This window comes from Tachyglossus aculeatus, chromosome 9, assembly GCF_015852505.1.
Source record: "Tachyglossus aculeatus isolate mTacAcu1 chromosome 9, mTacAcu1.pri, whole genome shotgun sequence".
Taxonomy (NCBI): Eukaryota; Metazoa; Chordata; class Mammalia; order Monotremata; family Tachyglossidae; genus Tachyglossus; species Tachyglossus aculeatus.
In genome coordinates this window covers 2962587-2981630 of record NC_052074.1, presented here as the reverse complement: position 1 = coordinate 2981630, position 19044 = coordinate 2962587, and the positions used below count along the sequence as shown (strand labels likewise).

The 19044-nt window shown below is 45.3% G+C and overlaps 1 protein-coding gene across 21 annotated transcripts in view; it reads left to right on the top strand.

Annotated features, from left to right (window-relative positions):
* The window catches only part of NRXN1 (neurexin 1), a 683270-nt gene that overhangs the window by 600747 nt on the left and 63479 nt on the right, over positions 1 to 19044 (top strand). For 13 of the 21 annotated variants that reach the window (XM_038751812.1, XM_038751816.1, XM_038751813.1 and 10 more), the window contains one exon: positions 18275 to 18364. The exons of the other annotated variants lie outside the window; for them this stretch is intronic. In XM_038751812.1, the coding sequence (XP_038607740.1) occupies positions 18275 to 18364 (90 nt within the window). The remainder of the gene's footprint in view (positions 1 to 18274; positions 18365 to 19044) is intronic. 21 annotated transcript variants of the gene reach the window in all.

Here is a 19044-nt window from a genome sequence, read left to right as displayed (position 1 = left end):
GTCGATTTAGATGGCTGTTTTGGGTGTGTTTTTTTAAAGGCATTTGCTAAGCATTTACTGTGGGCCGGCTACTGTTCTAACCACCGGGGTAGATATAGGATAATTGAGTTTTACCACTTGAGACTCACATTTTACAGATGAGGAAACTGAGGCCCAGAGAAGTGAAGCGACTTATCCAAGGCCACCCAGCAGACAAGTGGCAGAGCCAGGACTAGAACCAAGACTTTCTGATTCCCAGGCCTGGTATGTAGCCACTGGGCCACGCTGCTGAAATGGAAGGCTACCAGCCGGGAAGTTCATTCATTCATTCAGTGGTATTTATTGAGCGCTTACTGTGTGCAGAGCACTGGACTAAGCGCTTGGGAAGTACAAGTTGGCAACATATAGAGACGGTCCCTACCCAACAGCGGGCTCATAGTCTAGAAGGGGGAGACAGGCAACAAACCAAAACATATTAAAATAAAATAAATAGAATAAATATGTACAAATAAAATAAATAAATCGAGTAATGAATGCATACAAACATATATACAGGTGCTGTGGGGAGGGGAAGGAGGTAGGGTTGAGGGGATGGGGAGGAGGAGAGGAAAAAGGGGGCTCAGTCTTGGAAGGCCTCCTGGAGGAGGTGAGCAGCCCGGGCCGGCCACCGGCATCATCATCATCATACTCATAATAATGATGGTGTTTGTTAGAGATAATCCTAATGATAATAATTATACTATTTGTTAGAGAAGCAACGTGGCTCATTGGAGAGCCCGGGCTTGGGAGTCAGAGGTCGTGGGTTCTAATCCCAGCTTCGCCATTTGTCAGCTGTGGGACTTTGGGCAAGTCACTTCACTTCTCTGGGCCTCAGTTCCCTCATCTGGAAAATGGGGGTGAAGACTGTGAGCCCCACGTGGGACAACCTGGGCTCAGAGCCATTTCCGGATCCAGAAATCAGTTCACTGGGTCGGGTCACCTTCCAAAGATGGCATTCATTCATTCAATCGTATTTATTGAGCGCTTACTGTGTGCAGAGCACTGTACTAAGCTTGGGAAGTCCAAGTTGGGAACATAGAGAGACGGTCCCTACCCAACAGTGGGCTCATGAGTGGAAGTTAGTGAAATGTCCCTGCAGCTACCAAGGCTGGCGTGGACGTGGTTGGCATCCTTTTCTTCAGTCAGTGCCCGTGGGCACAGAGATCAAAAATTCCATCCACCAGCGGAACATCATTCAATCATTCCTTCATTCATTTAGTCGTATTTATTGATCGCTTACGTGTGCAGAACACTGTACTAAGCTCTTGGGAAGTACAAGTCGGCAACAGATAGAGACGGTCCCTATCCAACAACGGGCTCACAGTCTTCAATCGTATTTATTAAGCGCTTACTCTGTGCAGAGCACTGTACTAAGCGCTTGGAAAGTACAATTCGGCAACAGGTAGAGACAGTTCATACCCAACAACGGCTTCAAAGTCTAGAAAGGGCCCCATGGAGCAGCGTAGGATGTCTGGGAAGGGCGATTTATTCTCTCATGCCACTGAGTTGCTACTCCCAACTTGGAGATCTCCGAGTTACTGCCCAACTCTGACCCTGACCCTAACTCTTAATAATTATAATAATTATGGAGTTTGTTAAGACCTTACTACATACCCGGCACTGTACTAAGCACAGGGGTGTATACAAGCAGATTGGGTTGTACACAGTCACTGCCCCGCATAGAGCTCACAGTCTTAATCCTTGTATCCACCCCAGCGCTTTTTATAGTGCCTGACACACAGTGAGCGCTTAACAAATACTATTATTTGTTATACTATTATTATTACTAATAATAATAGTATATTATTACTAATAATAATAATAATAATACTCCAGGAGGCCTTCCCAGACTGAGCCCCTTCTTTCCTCTCCCCCTCGTCCCCCCTCTCCGTGCCCCCATCTTACCTCCTTCCCTTCCCCACAGCACCTGTATATATGTATATATGGTTGTACATATTTATTACTCTATTTATTTATTTATTTATTTATTTTACTTGTACATTTCTATCCTACTTATTTTATTTTGTTGGTATGTTTGGTTCCGTTCTCTGTCTCCCCCTTTTAGACTGTGAGCCCACTGTTGGGTAGGGACTGTCTCTATGTGATGCCAATTTGTACTTCCCAAGCGCTTAGTACAGTGCTCTGCACATAGTAAGCGCTCAATAAATACGATTGATTGATTGATTGATTGATTAATAATAATAATCCCAATTTTACAGATGAGAGAACTGAGACCCCGAGAAGTGAAGTGACTGACCCAAGGCCATACAGTGGACAAGTGGCGAAGCTGGGATTAGAAACCGTGACCTTCTTAATAATAAATAAATAATAATGATGGTATTTGTTAAGCGCTTACTGTGTGCACAGCACTGTTCTAAGCGCTTGGGGGATACAAAGTAATCAGGTTGTCCCACGTGGGGCTCACAGTCTTAATCCCCATTTTACAGATGAGGGAACGGAGGCCCAGAGAAATGAAGTGGCTTGCCCAAGGTCACACAGCTGACAAGGGGCGGAGATGGGATTAGAACCCATGACCTCTGACTCCCAAGCCCGGGCTCTTTCCACTGAGCCACGCTGCTTCACCTCAGCCTGTTCCCCTGGCATCGGTTTAATGACTTACCCTCCCACGAGCAGGGCTGATTGAGCCTCGACTTTCCTTTTCCCACTTAGTCCCACTCCCACCGTCCAAAAACCCACTCGTTTCTCACCTCTTCCTCGTGGAGACGAGCCTAGAAGTAAAATGTAAAAGTCAGGAGGGATGCTTTCTTTTTGGTCCCGGAACTGGTCTCCCCTCCCCTGCAGAACTGAATTCAAGAGCTCGGGGAAATTTCAATCCAGTATCCATCTGTAAAATGGGGATTAAGACTGTGAGCCCCCCCGGGGGACAACCCGATCACCTTGTAACCTCCCCAGCGCTTAGAACAGTGCTTTGCACATAGTACGTGCTTAATAAATGCCATCATTATTATTATTATAATTCATTGCCTGCTGTGTGACCTTAGACAAGTCACTTCATTTTATTTTATTTTGTTTTATTTTATTTTATTTTGTTAGTATGTTTGGTTTTGTTCTCTGTCTCCCCCTTCTAGACTGTGAGCCCACTGTTGGGTAGGGACTGTCTCTATATGTTGCCAGCTTGCACTTCCCAAGCGCTTAGTACAGTGCTCTGCACACAGTAAGTGCTCAATAAATATGATTGATTGATTCATTCACTTCTCTGGGCCTCGCTTTCCACATCTGTAAAACGGGAAGCAGAGTGGATTAGTGGGTAGAGCACAGGCCTGAGGATTCTAATGCCGGCTCCACTACGTGTCTGCTGGGTGATCCTGGGCAAGCCATTTCACTTCTCTTTGCCTCAGTTACCCCATCTGAAAAATGAGCATTAAGATTGTGAGCCCCAGGCGGGACAGGGACTGCGTCCAAACCAATTTGCTTGTTTTCACCCCAACGCTTCATGCAGCACCTGGTACATAGTAAGCGCTTAACAAATAGCATAATTATTCTTAATGGTTACCATCATTAGTACCCTGATTCTTCTGGATTGATTTTCCTCTCCATGACCTTAAAAGGTGGGGTTTTTTGCTTTTTGTTTCCTTCACTCTAGTTGGGTTTGAAATCCTAAATAGAAAGACAAAGGGTGTCAAAAAAAAACTGCCAGTTTTGGCCATCTTCACTGAGAGAAAATGAATGTCGACAGCAGGGGTGGCCAAACTTTGGTTCTTCTCCCCTTGCTGTCTCTTGATGTGTAGCTTGTGCACATGTGTGCATATAGTTTTAATTCTATTTGTTCTGATGATTTTGACACCTGTGTACGTGTTTTGTTTTGTTGTCTGTCTCCCCCTTCTAGACTGTGAGCCCATTGTTGGGTAGGGACTGTCTCTATATGTTGCCGACTTGGACTTCCCAAATGCGTAGTACAGTGCTCTGCACACCGCAAGCGCTCAATAAATACAATTGAATGAATGAATGAATACCCCGGCGCTTAGAACAGGGCTTGGCCAATAGTAAGCACTTAACAAGTACCATAATTATTATTAGAGAAGCAGCGTGGCTCAGTGGAAAGCTCACGGGCTTGGGAGTCAGAGGTAATGGGTTCTAATCCCGGCTCCCGCCACTTGTCAGCTGTGTGACTTTGGGCAAGTCACTTGACTTCTCTTGTGCCTCAGTTCCCTCATCTGTAAAATGGGGATTAAGACTGTGAGCCCCATGTGGGACAACCTGCTCACCTTGTATCTCCCCCAGGGCTTAGAACAGTGCTTCGTGCATAGTAAGTGCTTAACAAATGCCATTATTATTATTATTATTACCTCTTCTCCTGTATTGGATTTGTTACCTGTTCTGCCTGGCACATAGTAAGCACTTAACAAATATCATAAAAAAATATGTTGATGCTTAGCCATATTTACCTGTTTATATCTCAGTTGGATTTTGACCATGCTCAAAACTCTCTTTTAACATCTCCCATAAGGTTCCTACTATGTCCAACACATACTGAATTTAGGGACATCCGTGACCTTTGTCAATTCACTGGGGTCGATTTTATTTTCTTCACCGGCAATTTGTCCTTTTTCAGAGGAATTAAAACCAACTTGTTTCATTTTCAAAAAACAATCTGTGCAGCCCCAACTCCCGAAAGTTGACAGCACAGAACACGACAGCTTAAGCGGCTTTGGCCCAGAAGTCAGAACCTTGATTATTTTTTTTTTCCGTCTCTTGAAAAACACCGATTGAAATGTTCCATTATTATCGATCGTATCACCGAAACCGGTGCCCTGAAGGTTCGGCGGTGTCCTTTGAAATCCAGAGCAAGCATATCTTCCTTTTATCAGCCTGGTTCTGGATATTATCATATACAATTCCCAGGAAGGGCTTCATCTGGATTTATGACATAAAGCGGCGAAGAGAAGAACATTTTGCTTCTTTTTTCATAATTAATGTCAACTAATTGATATCGGGCCAGAATCATTTTGGCAGGGTGACCTTCACAGGAGCGTTTGTTGAATAAGAATGGTCATCCCTTTTCCCATCCGTCATTACGAGTTTTGCTCAGCGAGCCAGGTGTCTTGACGGAAAAAAAACAAATTGCAACAAACTCTCTTTTTTCCCAAGGAAAGGAGGGGAGCTTCTTAGAGCTGGGAAGGAGCTAGAGCAGAGGAAGTCAAACAGTAGTCTTTATGGAGCACCTGCACAGGGTAAAACAGTGTACTGAACCCTTGGGAGGGTGCAGTAGAGTTAGAAGACACGATCCATCAGTCAGTAAGCGCTTAGTACAGTGCTCTGCACATAGTAAGTGCTCAATAAATACGATTGATGATGGTATCTATTGAGCACCTACGGTGAGCGGAGTATACTGCGAACTTGGGGAAGTTAGAAAACGCGGCGGTATTGGAGTCCAACAGTATGGCAGGTGTGCACCCAAAATGCGTATATAATGATTAGATTCCAAAAACATAGCAATTAGACCCCAACAATATGGCGGGTAGATAATAATAATAATGATGGTATTTGTTAAGCACTTACTATGCACAAAGCACTGTTCTAAGCACTGTGGGGGGGATTCAAGGTGATCAGATTGTCCCACGTGGGGCTCACAATCTTAATCCCCATTTTACAGATGAGGTAGCTGAGGCCCGGAGCAGTGAAGTGACTTGCCCAAAGCCACACGGCCAACAAGTGGCGGAGTCGGGATTAGAACCCATGACCTCTGGCTCCCAAGCCCGGGCTCTTTCCACTGAGCCGCGAGATGCCAACAGTACAGCGATGAGGTTCCCGAAAAGCGGCAGGGCCTAGTGGAAAACACGCAGGTCTGTGAGCCAGAGGTCCTGGCTTCTCATCCTGGCTCTGCCGTTCGTCTGCCGGGTGACCTTGAACAAGTCACTTGGCTTCTCTGTGCCTCAGTTTCCTCATCTGTAAAGGGGGATCAATCAATCAATCAGTCGTATTTATTGAGCGCTTACTGTTTGCAGAGCACTGTACTAAGCGCTTGGGAAGTCCAAGTTGGCAACATAGAGAGACAGTCCCTACCCAACAGTGGGCTCACAGTCTTAAAGGGGGAGACAGAGAACAAAACCAAACATACTAACAAAATAAAATAAATAGGTATGTACAAGTAAAATAAATAAATAAATAGAGTAATATTCACTGAGTGCTGTGCTAAGAGAGGGTATAGTACAGTAGAGAAGCAGTGTGGCTCAGTGGAAAGAGCCCGTGTTTGGGAGTCAGAGGTTGTGGGTTCTAATCCTGACTTCACCACTTATCAGCTGGGTGACTTTGGGCAAATCACTTCCCTTCTCTGGGACTCAGTTGCCTAATTTGGAAAATGGGGATGAAGACTGTGCACCCGACATGGGGCAACCTCCTCATCATAATCAATCGTATTTATTGAGCTCTTACTATGTGCAGAGCACTGTACTAAGCGCTTGGGAAGTACAAATTGGTAACATATAGAGACAGTCCCTACCCAACAGTGGGCTCACAGTCTGAAAGGAGGAGACAGAGAACAAAACCAAACATACTAACAAAATAAAATAAATAGAATGGATATGGACAAGTAAAATAAATAAATAAATAGAGTAATAAATATGTACAAAGATATATACAGGTGCTGTGGGGAAAGCTTTGAGTCTCCTGCGGGACAGGGACTGCGTCCAACCAGATGAGAGTGGGTGTACCCCAGCGCTTAGTACAGGGCCGGGCACATAGTAAATGCTTAACAAATACCATTTTAAGAAAATATGGCAGGTAGGCTCCAACAATATGGCAAAAAGGGCAACAATATAGTTGGTTGCCTCACCCAGAGGAGAGCCACCACTGAGGAAAAAAGCATATGACTTGGGGTTTGTCCTACTGAGCTCCTCCCTCTATCTGACGGAGAACATCCCCATTAACCGTGGGGCTCAACTTCCCCCCAACTGACGCAAGTGCTCGCTATTTTAAACGACACGTCAATTTTGAGATTCCAGATTTAATTCAGACGGGATGGCGGTTTTCCCTGAAATATCCCTTTCACCTCCCGGGGAGAACGCTGAACATCCCGGCAGTGACCTGAACGCTTCCGAGATTCGGGGGGGGGGATTTAATAGACTGGAAATGAGATCAGAGGGAGACGTGCAAAGGAAGAAAGTTTTCAAGTGATTCTGAGTTTTCCCGATTAGGCCAAGGCTGGTTTTAGCTAGCTACTTACTTTCCACCCGACTCCTGGGCGGCTTCCAGTCCCCGAGAGACTTTTGCAGATGCGGCAAATGGAAAATCGGGAACGTAGAATGTTCCCATTTTGGAAAGCAGCTGACCAGCCACGTGTCCTGTGTGAAAATCAAATGATCTGGCCGTTGAGATCGATCCCAAATAAAGTAAGATCAACGGGGTCGTTGAGATCGATCCCTAATAAAGAAAGTCTTGGAGGGAGCAGTATATCCTAGGGGTTAGAGCCCGGGCCTGGGAGTGAGGAGGACTTGGGTTCAAATCCTGGCTCCACCACCTGTCTGCAGTATGGCCTTGGGCTAGTCACTTCACTTCTCTGGGCCTCGGTTCCCTCATCTGTAAAATGGGGATTAAAACGGGGAGCCCCGTGTGGGATGGGGACTGTCGAGTAGCCCAGCGTGAACTTTTCATCAATCAATAATCAATCAATCATATTTATTGAGGGTTTACTGTGTGCAGAGCACTATACTAAGCGCTGGGGAGAGTACAGTACAAAAGAGTTTATAAGAATAATAATAATAATAATAATGGCATTTATTAAGCGTTTACTATGTGCCAAGCACTGTTCTAAGCGCTGGGGAGGTAACAAGGTAATCAAGTTGTCCCACGTGGGGCTCACAGTCTTCATCCCCATTTTACAGATGAGGTACCTGAGGCCCAGAGAAGTTAAATGACGTGCCCAAAGTCACCCAGCTGACAATTGGCGGAGCTAGGATTTGAACCCATGACCTCTGACTCCAAAGCCCGGGCTTTTTCCACTGAGTCACACTGCTTCTAATAATAATATAATCTTGAATAATATTGAATAATATTATTCAACAACTTCTCTGGGCCTCAGTTACCTCATCTTTAAAATGGGGATCTAGATCGTGAGCCCCAGGTGGGACAGGGACTGTGTCCAACCTGATTAGCTTGGATCTACCCCAGCACTTAGTAAGTGCCTGGCACATAGTAAGCGCTTCACACATACCATTTTTTTAAAAAAAAAAGGGAAAATGGACGTAGACTGGGTATATTTTTTAATTTATTTTTCTTAGATAAAGCAGAGAAAACGGTGCCAATTCAAGGAACTAATGCCGACTTTCTGGAATTCAGCAAGGTTGGGGTGGTCGTATCATCTTGTACTATTTTCTTCCTTTTGCACATTTTTGTTATTAATAATAATAATAATAATAATAATAATGGCATTTATTAAGCACTTACTATGCGCAAATCACCGTTCTAAGCACTGGGGTGGGTACAAGGTGATCAGGTTGTCCCACGTGGGGCTCACAGTCTTAATCCCCAGGTGACTGAGGCTCAGAGAAGTTAAGCGGCTTGCCCAAGGTCACACAGCTGGCAAGTGGCAGAGTCGGGATTTGAACCCATGACCCCGACTCCCAAATCCGGGCTCTTCCCACTGAGCCACTCAGCTGCACAAACCCTACCCACGGCGACTAATCTTATCAGGTCATGATTCCTCAGTATTGCCAGGGTTAGCCATTGACCTAACCAGGAATGGGTTGGATGCGGTGGTTCAAATCACCTCTAAGCCGGTTTTTAAAACAGATTAAAATCCCAATATTCCATTTTTCATGATGTCGTGCCCTCCTTTGTGTTAAAGAACCTACTTGAACGCACAAAGCAGGGGAAAAGAACGGTATGACACAGAATTTCCTTAGCTTCCATGCACTTCAGTCTATTATGTGAAAAGGTCAAACTGTTCCTTTTGAAAAAAAAGAAAAAGCGAAGCCGTGCGTTTTTATTTTTAATTTTGTTAACGAAGCCAAGGATTATTCATCGATTTAGGTCCCAAAAAAGAGGCTGTTGAAATGTGCCGTTTTGCTTGGGTCTGCGTTCAGAGAACGGAGAACGGCAGGGACCGTAATTCTAGGGATCACATGGAGAAGCAGCGTGGCTCAGTGGAAAGAGCCCGGGCTTTGGAGTCAGAGGTCATGGGTTCAAATCCTGGCTCCGCCAGTTCAGCATCATCATCAACCGTACTTATTGAGCGCTTACTGTGTGCAGAGCACTGTACTAAGCGCTTGGGAAGTACAAATTGGCAACATATAGAGACAGTCCCTACCCAACAGTGGGCTCACAGTCTAAAAGGGGGAGACAAAGCCAAGCGTACTAACAAAATAAAATAAATAGAATAGATATGTACAAGTAATAATGGCATTTATTAAGCGCTTCCTATGTGCAAAGCACTGTTCTAAGCGCTGGGGAGGTGATCAGGTTGTCCCACAGGGGGCTCACAGTCTTAATCCCCATTTTACAGATGAGGGAACTGAGGCACAGAGAAGTGAAGTGACTTGCCCACAGTCACACAGCTGACAAGTGGCGGAGCCGGGATTTGAACCCATGACCTCTGACTCCCAAGCCCGGGCGTTTTCCATTGAGCCACAATGCTTCTCTTCACACAGTTGCCAGCTGTGTGACTCTGGGCAAGTCACTTCACTTCTCTGGGCCTCAGTGACCTCATCTGTAAAATGGGGATTAAGACTGTGAGCCCCCCGTGGGACAACCTGATCACCTTGTAACCTCCTCAGCTCTTAGAAAAGTGCTTTGCACATAGTAAGCGCTTAATAAATGCCATTGTTATTATTATTATGGTGTTGGCCATTAGTGGATAGAACCCTGGCCTGGGAATCAGACGGACCTGGGTTCTAATCCTGGCTCCGCCACTTGTAGGCTGTTTGACCCTGGGCAAGCCGCTTCACATCTCTGAGCCTCAGTTCCCTCATCTAGAAAATGGGGATTAAGACTGTGAGTCCCGTGGGGGACAGGGTCTGCGTCCAACCCGATGCGCTCGGATCTACTCCAGCGCTTAGTACAGTGCCTGGAATATAGTAAGTGCTTAACAAATGCAAACAAATGCTTAACAAATAAGGGAAGCAGCGTGGCTCAGTGGAAAAGGGAAGGACCGTGGCTCAGTGGAAAGAGCACGGGCCCTCGTCCCCCTCTCCATCCCCCCTCGTCCCCCTCTCCATCCTCCCGTCTTACCTCCTTCCCTTCCCCACAGCACCTGTATATATGTATATATGGTTGTACATATTTATTACTCTATTTATCTATTTATTTATTTATTTTACTTGTACATTTCTATCCTACTTATTTTATTTTGTTGGTATGTTTGGTTCTGTTCTCTGTCTCCCCCTTTTAAACTGTGAGCCCACTGTTGGGTAGGGACTGTCTCTATGTGATGCCAATTTGTACTTCCCAAGCGCTTAGTACAGTGCTCTGCACATAGTAAGCGCTCAATAAATACGATTGATTGATTTGGAGTCAGAGGTCATGGGTTCAAATCCTGGCTCCGCTACTTGTCAGCTGTGTGACTTTGGGCAAGTCACTTCACTTCTCTGTGCCTCAGTTACCTCGTCTGTAAAATGGGGATTAAGATCGTGAGCCCCTCGTGGGACAACCTGATCACCTTGTATCCCCCCAGTGCTTAGAACAGTGCTTTGCACATAGTAAGCGCTTAACAAATACCCAAAAAAAAAATGCAAATAAGAAAAGATTGCAGAAGCCACGTGACCTAGTGGAGGGAGCGCAGGCTTGGGAGTCCGAGGATCTGGGTTCATTCATTCATTCATTCGTATTTATTGAGCGCTTACTGTGTGCAGAGCACTGTACTAAGCGCTTGGGAAGTACAAGTTGGCAACATATAGAGACGGTCCCTACCCAACAGTGGGCTCACAGTCTAGAAGTGGGCTCACAAGTCTTCACTTCTCTGTGCCTCAGTTATGTCATCTGCAAAATGGATGTTAAGACCTGGGTTCTAATCCCGGCTCTGCTGCTAGTCTGCCGTGTGACCTCGGACATGTCATTTCTCGGAACTTCCGAGAAGCAGCGTGGCTCAGTGGAAAGAGCCCGGGCTTGGGAGTCAGAGGTGGTGGGTTCTAATCCCGGCTCCGCCGCTTGTCAGCTGTGTGACTCTGGGCAAGTCACTTCACTTCTCTGCGCCTCAGTGACCTCATCTGGAAAATGAGGATTAAGACTGTGAGCCCCACGTGGGACAACCTGATTACCTTGTATCTCCCCCAGTGTTTAGAACAGTGCTTGGCACATAGTAAGTGCTTAACAAATACTATAATTAATTATTATTATTAACTACCCCAGTGCTTAGTACAGTGCCTGGTACATAGAAAGCGTTTAGCAAGTACCATAAAAAAACGCTTAACTTCTCTGTGCCTCAGTTACCGCATCTGTAAAATGGGGATTAAGAATGTGAGCCCCACATGGGACAACCTGATATCCTTTATCCTCCCCAGTGCTTAGAACAGCACTTGGCACAAAGTAAGCGTTAATCAAATACCTTTTTTTTTTCTCTGTGCCTTGGTTCCCTCCCTGAGGCACCGAGAAGTGAAGTGACTTGCCCAAAGTCACACAGCAGACAAGTGGCGGAGTCAGGATTAGAACCCATAACCTTCCAACCCTTGCTGTAGCCATTATGCCATGGTAATAATATTAATGGTAATAGTATTACTAATAGCAGTGATTGAAATGGCAATAGCAGCAGTAGTAGTAGAGAAGCAGCGTGACTCAGTGGAAAAAAGCCTGGGCTTTGGAGTCAGAGGTCATGGGTTCAAATCCAGGCTCCGCCAATTATCAGCTGTGTGGCTTTGGGCAAGTCATTTCACTTCTCTGGGCCTCAAGTACCTCATCTGTAAAATGGGGATTAAGACTGTGGGACGACCTGCTTACCTTGTAACCTCCCCAGCGCTTAGAACCGTGCTTTGCACATAGTAAGTGCTTAATAAATGCCATCATTATCATTATTATTCTCTGGGCCTCAGTTACCTCATCTGTAAAATGGGGATTAAGACTGTGAGCCCCCCATGGGATGACCTGATCACCTTGTAACCTCCCCAGTGCTTAGAACAGTGATTTGCTGTTAATCAAATTATAAGGGCAATGCAGAAGGGATTCTTTTCCCTCTCCTCTATTCCGACCATAGGCATCTTGTATCTACCCCAGTGCTTAGCACACAGTACCCCCACTTGGCACATAGTAAACATTTTCAATTAATGGTATTTATTGAGCGCTTACTGCATGCAGAGTACTGTACTAAGTGCTTGAAAGAGTTCAGTATAACAGAGTTGGCACCTGTGTTCCCTGCCCCCACAGCACCTGTATATATGTATATATGTTTATATGTATTTATTACTCTATTTTATTTGTACATATTTATTCTATGTATTTTATTCTGTTAGTACGTTTTGTTTTGTCGTCTGTCTCCCCCTTCTAGACTGTGAGCCCACTGTTGGGTAGGGACCGTCTCTATATGTTGCCAACTTGTACTTCCCAAGCGCTTAGTATAGTGCTCTGCACACAGTAAGCACTCAATAAATACGATTGAATGAATGAATGAATTTGCACATAGTAAGCGCTTAATAAACGCCATTATTACTATCAATCAATCAATCAATCGTATTTATTGAGCGCATACTATGTGCAGAGCACTGTACTAAGCGCTTGGGAAGTGCAAATTGGCAGCACAAAGAGACAGTCCCTACCCAACAGTGGGCTCACAGTCTAAAAGGGGGAGACAGAGAACAGAACCAAACATACCAACAAAATAAAATAAATAGGATAGAAATGTACAAGTAAAATAAATAAATAAATAAATAGAGTAATAAATATGTGCTATTATTATAGTAGTAGGAGGAGGAGTAGTATTAATGGTAATAATAATAATAATAATGGTATTTGTTAATTAATTTGTTAATACCATTATTATTAGTAGTAGTAGGAGTAGTAGTATTATTACCATTAATACTACTACTCCTACTACTACTATAATAATAGTAATAATGGCATTTATTAAGCGCTTCCTGTCCACTAAGCCACACAGCTTCTTGCAGGACGATGCTTCTCTCCTCGCTTACCCGTCTCTGGCCTCCTAATGGGTTTTGGCGATTAGCCTAGGCGAAAGTCGACGATTCCCGTCAGAGCCCCCCATTTGTACAAATTAGCCGCTTCGGACACCGAATGTAAACTCCGTCTAACGCTGTTCAATTCCAATGTACTTAACTCGGCAGCCAAGATAAGATCGACCAAAATTACATTTCCCCGTGTGCTTTCCCAAGCCAGCGGCCCGTTGTCTTTCATTTTCCATTTATCTCCTGAATGGGCGATGTCTCTGGAGGCGGAGAAAAATGGAATTGGCAGTTAAACATGGGAAATTACAAAGTGATATCTTGCAAATGGTAAATGACAAGGAATTTGGAAAAATGAAATGAGTTTTAAGCAAGAATTTAAAAGAACAATACCCTAATTACCACTCCCCTTGAATTGTCATCCTCAGCGTGGTAATTAAAGCTATCGTGAGCGATCGAAACATTGCACGCGGAATGCATTGTAACTAGGGGCCACAGAGCCATGTGCATTTCTCAGACGTTCTGAAAAATTGAATACGTAATCAATCGTATTTATCGAGCGCTTACTATGTGCAGAACACTGTCCTGAATTGCTTGGGGGAGCACGATGCAACAGAATTAGCAGACGAGTTCCCCGCCCGTAACGAGCTCACGAATGAGGATCGGACAGCAACCTGATGGTTCTGGGTTTCCTTTAAATGAAATTTTGCAGCACAAGACAGACTGCATTTGTTCATTCATTCAGTCGTATTTATTGAGCGCTTACCCAGCGCTTAGAACGGTGCTTTGCACATAGTAAGCGCTTAACAAATGCTATTATTATTATTAGAGAAGCAGCGTGGCTCAGTGGGAAGAGCCCGGGCTTGGGAGTCAGAGGTCAGGGGTTCAAATCCCGGCTCCGCCAATTGTCAGCTGTGTGACTTTGGGCAAGTCACTTCACTTCTCTGGGCTTGTTACCTCGTCTGTAAAATGGGGATTAAGACTGTGAGCCCCCCATGGGACAACCTAATCTCCTTGTAACCTCCCCAGCGCTTAGAACAGTGCTATGCACATAGTAAGCGCTTAATAAATGCTATTATTAATATTATAATTTTATTACTGTGTGCAGAGCACTGTACTAAGAAGAAAAATCCACCCTTGGGAGGAGAGAGAATTTGATGTTTTTGTCGGGAACTCCTAAAACAGCATCAACCAAACACCTCCTCTAGGATGCTTCCTGTGGTTTTGATTTCAAGCAACAATAATATTAATAATGATGATATTCACTGTGGTGTTTAAGTGTTCATCATTGTGCAAAACCAAGGAGTGTGGCACAGTGGCCCCGGGAACCAGAATGACCTGGGTTTTAATCCTGGCTCTGCCACTTGTCTACTGGGGGATTTGGGCAAGTCACTTTCCTTCTCTGGGCCTCAGTTACCTCACCTGTAAAATGGGGATTAAGACTGAACGCCCCACGTGGGACAGGGACTGCATCCAACCTGATAAGATTGTATCTACCCCGGTGCTTAAAACAGTGCCTGGCATATAGTAAGCGCTGAACACCATCATTATTGCTAAGCACTGGCCAGATTTTATGCTGACAGAGAAGCTTTCCGTACATTCTTTAATTTGTCGCACTCATTCATTCATTGTCGTATTTATTGAGCGCTTGCTGTGTGCAGAGCACTGTACTAAGCGCTTGGAAAGTACAATTCGGCAACATATAGATACAGTCCCTACCCAAAAACGGGCTCAGAGTCTAGAAGGGGGAGACAGACAGCAAAACGAGTAGACTGGTGTCAATACCATTAAAAGGAGAAGCAGCGTGGCTCAGTGGAAAGAGCCCGGGCTTTGGAGTCAGAGGTCATGGGTTCGAATCCCAGCTCCGCCAATTGTCAGCTGTGTGCCCTTGGGCAAATCACTTCACTTCTCTGGGCCTCAGTTACCTCAACTGTAAAATGGGGATTAAGACTGTAAGCCCCCGTTGGGGGACAACCTGATCACCATGTAACCTCCACAGCAGTTAGAACAGTGCTTTGCACATAGTAAGTGCTTAACAAATGCCATCATTATTATTATTATTAAAATAAATAGAATTATAGATATATACACATCATTTACAGTGCTTTGCAAATAGTAAGTGCTCAACAAATGCCATTATTATTAGTAGTAGTAAAATAAATAAAATTATAGATATATACACATCATTTACAGTGCTTTGCACATAGTAAGTGCTCAACAAATGCCATTATTATTAGTAGTAGTAAAATAAATAGAATTATAGATATATACACATCATTAATAAAATAGAGTAAGAAATATGTACAAATATGCACAAGTGCTGTAGGGAGGGGAAGGGGGTAGGGCCGGGGGGGATGGAGAGGAGGAGAAGAAAAAGGGGGCTCAGTCTGGGAAAGCCTCCTGGAAGAGGTGAGCTCTCAGTAGGGCTTTGAAGGGAGGAAGAGAGCTAGTTTGGCGAGCATTTGTCTCCAAATGCAAAGCACCGGAAGCGGGATGAGTTACAGATGAGGGAACTGAGGCCCAGAGAGGTGAAGTGACTTGCCCAGGGTCACCCAGCAGACAGGTGGAGGAACCGGGATTAGAACCCTGGTCCTCAGGATCCCGGGCCTATTCATTCATTCAGTTGTATTTATTGAGCGCTTACTGTGTACAGAGCACTGGACTAAGCACTTGGGAAGTCCAAGTTGGCAACACATAGAGACGGTCCCTACCCAACAACGGGCTCACAGTCTAGAAGGGGGAGACACTAGGCCACGCTTCTTCCTATTTTTCCGCAAAGAAGGAACCAAACCCTTCAGAGGAATCCAAGGGCTTCGTTTGTGCCTTTGGCACTAAGTTGAGGACAGGGTCCCTAAGGCGGCCGTTTCTTCGTAAGCCAATGGAAAAGTCCAACTTTCCTCTCTGTCAAATGGGCCAAGCCCAACAACATGGAGAGCGAGGGCGTTGGAGGGACGGCCAATCAAATCGCTTCGGTCATAGGATCTCCCCTCAACGAAGCTCGGGATTGGCCACTGCCGAAGCCGGGCAGCCAATCAAATCGCTTTCATCAAAGCTTCTCCCCTCAGCAAAGCCCGTGGTTGGCCACTGCAGGGTCTAGCAGCCAATGAAATCGCTTTGGTCAAAGCCTTCAACCCGAGCATCTCCCTTCAGAGAAGCCCGTTAGCCCGTGCGGGATCCAGCAGCCAATAAAATCGCTTTTGTCCAAAGCTCTCCCCTCAGCGAAGCCCACGGTTGGCTGGCGTGGGATCCGATAGCCAATGAAATCGCTTTCATCAAAGGCTCTCCCCTCAGCGAAGCGCGTGGTTGGCCGGCGCGGGATCCGGCAGCCAATGAAATCGCTTTCTTCAAAGGCTCTCATCTCAGCAAAGCCCGCGGTTGGCCGGTGCAGGATCCGGCAGCCAATGAAATCACTTACATCAAAGGCTGTCCCCTCAGCGAAGCCCGTCGTTGGCTGGCGCGGGATCCGGTAGCCAATCAAATCGCTTTCATCAAAGTGTCTCCCTTAATGAAGCCCGCGGTTGGCCGGTGCAGGATCCGGCAGCCAATGAAATTGCTCTGGTCAACACCTGCCCCCTCAGTGAAGCCTGCAGTTGGCCAGTGTGGGATCCAACAGCCAATGAAATCGCTTTCATCAAAGGCTCTCCCCTCAGCGAAGCCCGGGATTGGCCGGTGCAGGAGCCGGGCAGCCAATGAAATCGCTTTCATCAAAAACTCTCCCCTCAACGAAGCCCGCGGTTGGCCAATCCAGCAGCCATTGAAATCGCTTTGGTCAAAGTCTGTCCCCTCATCGAAGCCCGGGATTGGCCGGTGCAGGAGCTGGCGGCCAATCAAATCATTTTCATGATAATAATAATAATAATAATGATGGCATTCATTAAGCGCTTACTATGTGCAAAGCACTGTTCTAACCACTTTCATCAAAGCTTCTCCCCTCAGCAAAGCCCGGGATTGGCCGGCGCGGGATCCAGCAGCCAATCAAATCGCTTTCATCAAAGTGTCTCCCTTAATGAAGCCGGCGGTTGGCCGGTGCAGGATCCGGCAGCCAATGAAATCGCTCTGGTCAAAGCCTGTCCCCTCAACGAAGCCTGCGGTTGGCCAGTGCGGGATCCAGCAGCCAATGAAATCGCTTTCGTCAAAGCCTCTCCGTTCAAAGAAGCCCATTGGCCGGTGCGCAATCCCGCAGCCAATCAAATCGCCTTCATCAAAGTGTCTCCCCTTAATGAAGCCCACGATTGGCCGGCGTGGGATCGCCTCCAATAATAATAATGATAATAATGGCATTTATTAAGCGCTTACTATGTGCAGAGCACCGTTCTAAGCGCCGGGGAGGTTACAAGGTGATCAGGTTGTCCCACGGGGGCCTCACAGTCTTCATCCCCATTTTCCAGATGAGGTAACCGAGGCCCAGGGAAGTGAAGTGACTCGCCCAAAGTCACACAGCTGACAGTTGGCAGAGCCGGAATTTGAACCAACGAAATCGCTTTCTTCGAAGTGTCCCCCCACCCTTAAAAAGTCCACAGTTGGCCAGTGCGGGGTCCGGCAGCCGACGAGATCGCTGTCGTCGAGAACTTTCCCCTCGACGAAGCCTGCCGTTGGCAGGATCCAAGGCCTGGGATTCCCGATTCCGGCTGGAAATAGAGGATTCTCCGGTTTCCGTGAAGGAGGAGAGGATGGCTCTCTGTATCTCGGGTGGGAGGTGGGACAGAGCCGTAGAGGGAAACGGGGGAAAGGCGTCTCCACCGGGAAGGAGCGCGGGTGGGCGGACTCTTGGGTGGCAGTCAGTGGTTGGAGGTGTTTTGAAACCTTAAATCTGTTTCACCTGAACATGTTTAACTAGTTAATAAGAAACTTTCCAAAAGAGAAAACCCAGAGGTCACCGCTCATTCTTCGGGTCAAGCCGTGCTATGCTGTTTAAATTTGTTGTTCGGGTCTGTCTATAACATAAGTTCAATTAACCTAGCTCAAATGCAGCTTTCTAATTTTCCATTAACGTAGGAATAATTTTGTCTGCTAAAATAAAATAAATGAATGAATGAAAAGTCTGAGCCATGAAATGTTCTAGGGCAGCGCTTTTTAAACATTCCAAATTTCAAAAAAATCATGTGGCGACTGTGTAGCTCACGCTTTAAGTATTAACTTTTAACCTTTGACCTTACAGATTTTTAACCAATGAAATGTCTCTTTAAACTTTAAAGGAAACAATGATAACGAGCGCCTGGCGATTGCTAGACAGCGAATTCCATATCGACTTGGTCGAGTAGTTGATGAATGGCTACTCGACAAAGGTAAAAAAACATTGATTAAAACTTCAAATAAAAAAATAATTTGAACATAACCGAGTAGTACTTCATTGTTAACACTACTAAACATAAAAAATAAATTTTCAGTAAAACTAAATTAAACAAAATTTTAAAACCGTAAAAATGTAGCTAGCGACTTTTGCCTACCTTGTACAATAATTTTCGATACATTTTTTTCAGCAGTACCAGCTGTTTAATAATCTGACCCTGTTAACTTAAGGTTAAAGGGACTGTTAAATATAATCCACTAACTCAATCTACGAGGATACTCAGCAAACATTAATGATAAAAGCGATAAATCATTCAGCGATGGTATGACGTATGCCGACATCTAAATTCTTAACTAACATCTCTGTAGTCGTGATCTCTTTATTACGGCCCTGAAAGAAAAAAAAAAAACAAAACAAAAAACAAAAACAGAAAACAACCAAAAAAAAAAAAAACAAACTCTTTGTTTAAACTGTAGGCATCTTAAATAGTGGGCAAAATGAATTGCCGGCCAAAACAAAGTCCCTTTAACGTTTGCAACCTTCTAAGAGGCTTTGGGCAACGAAACCCTGATTCAAAGTGAACTTGAAGTTGTGTGCATGCTTTTTCACCGGCAGAACTCAGTCTGGCTGTTCAATTTGATAATGACGGTGCGCTGTCGCTGAGAGTCTGTGTTT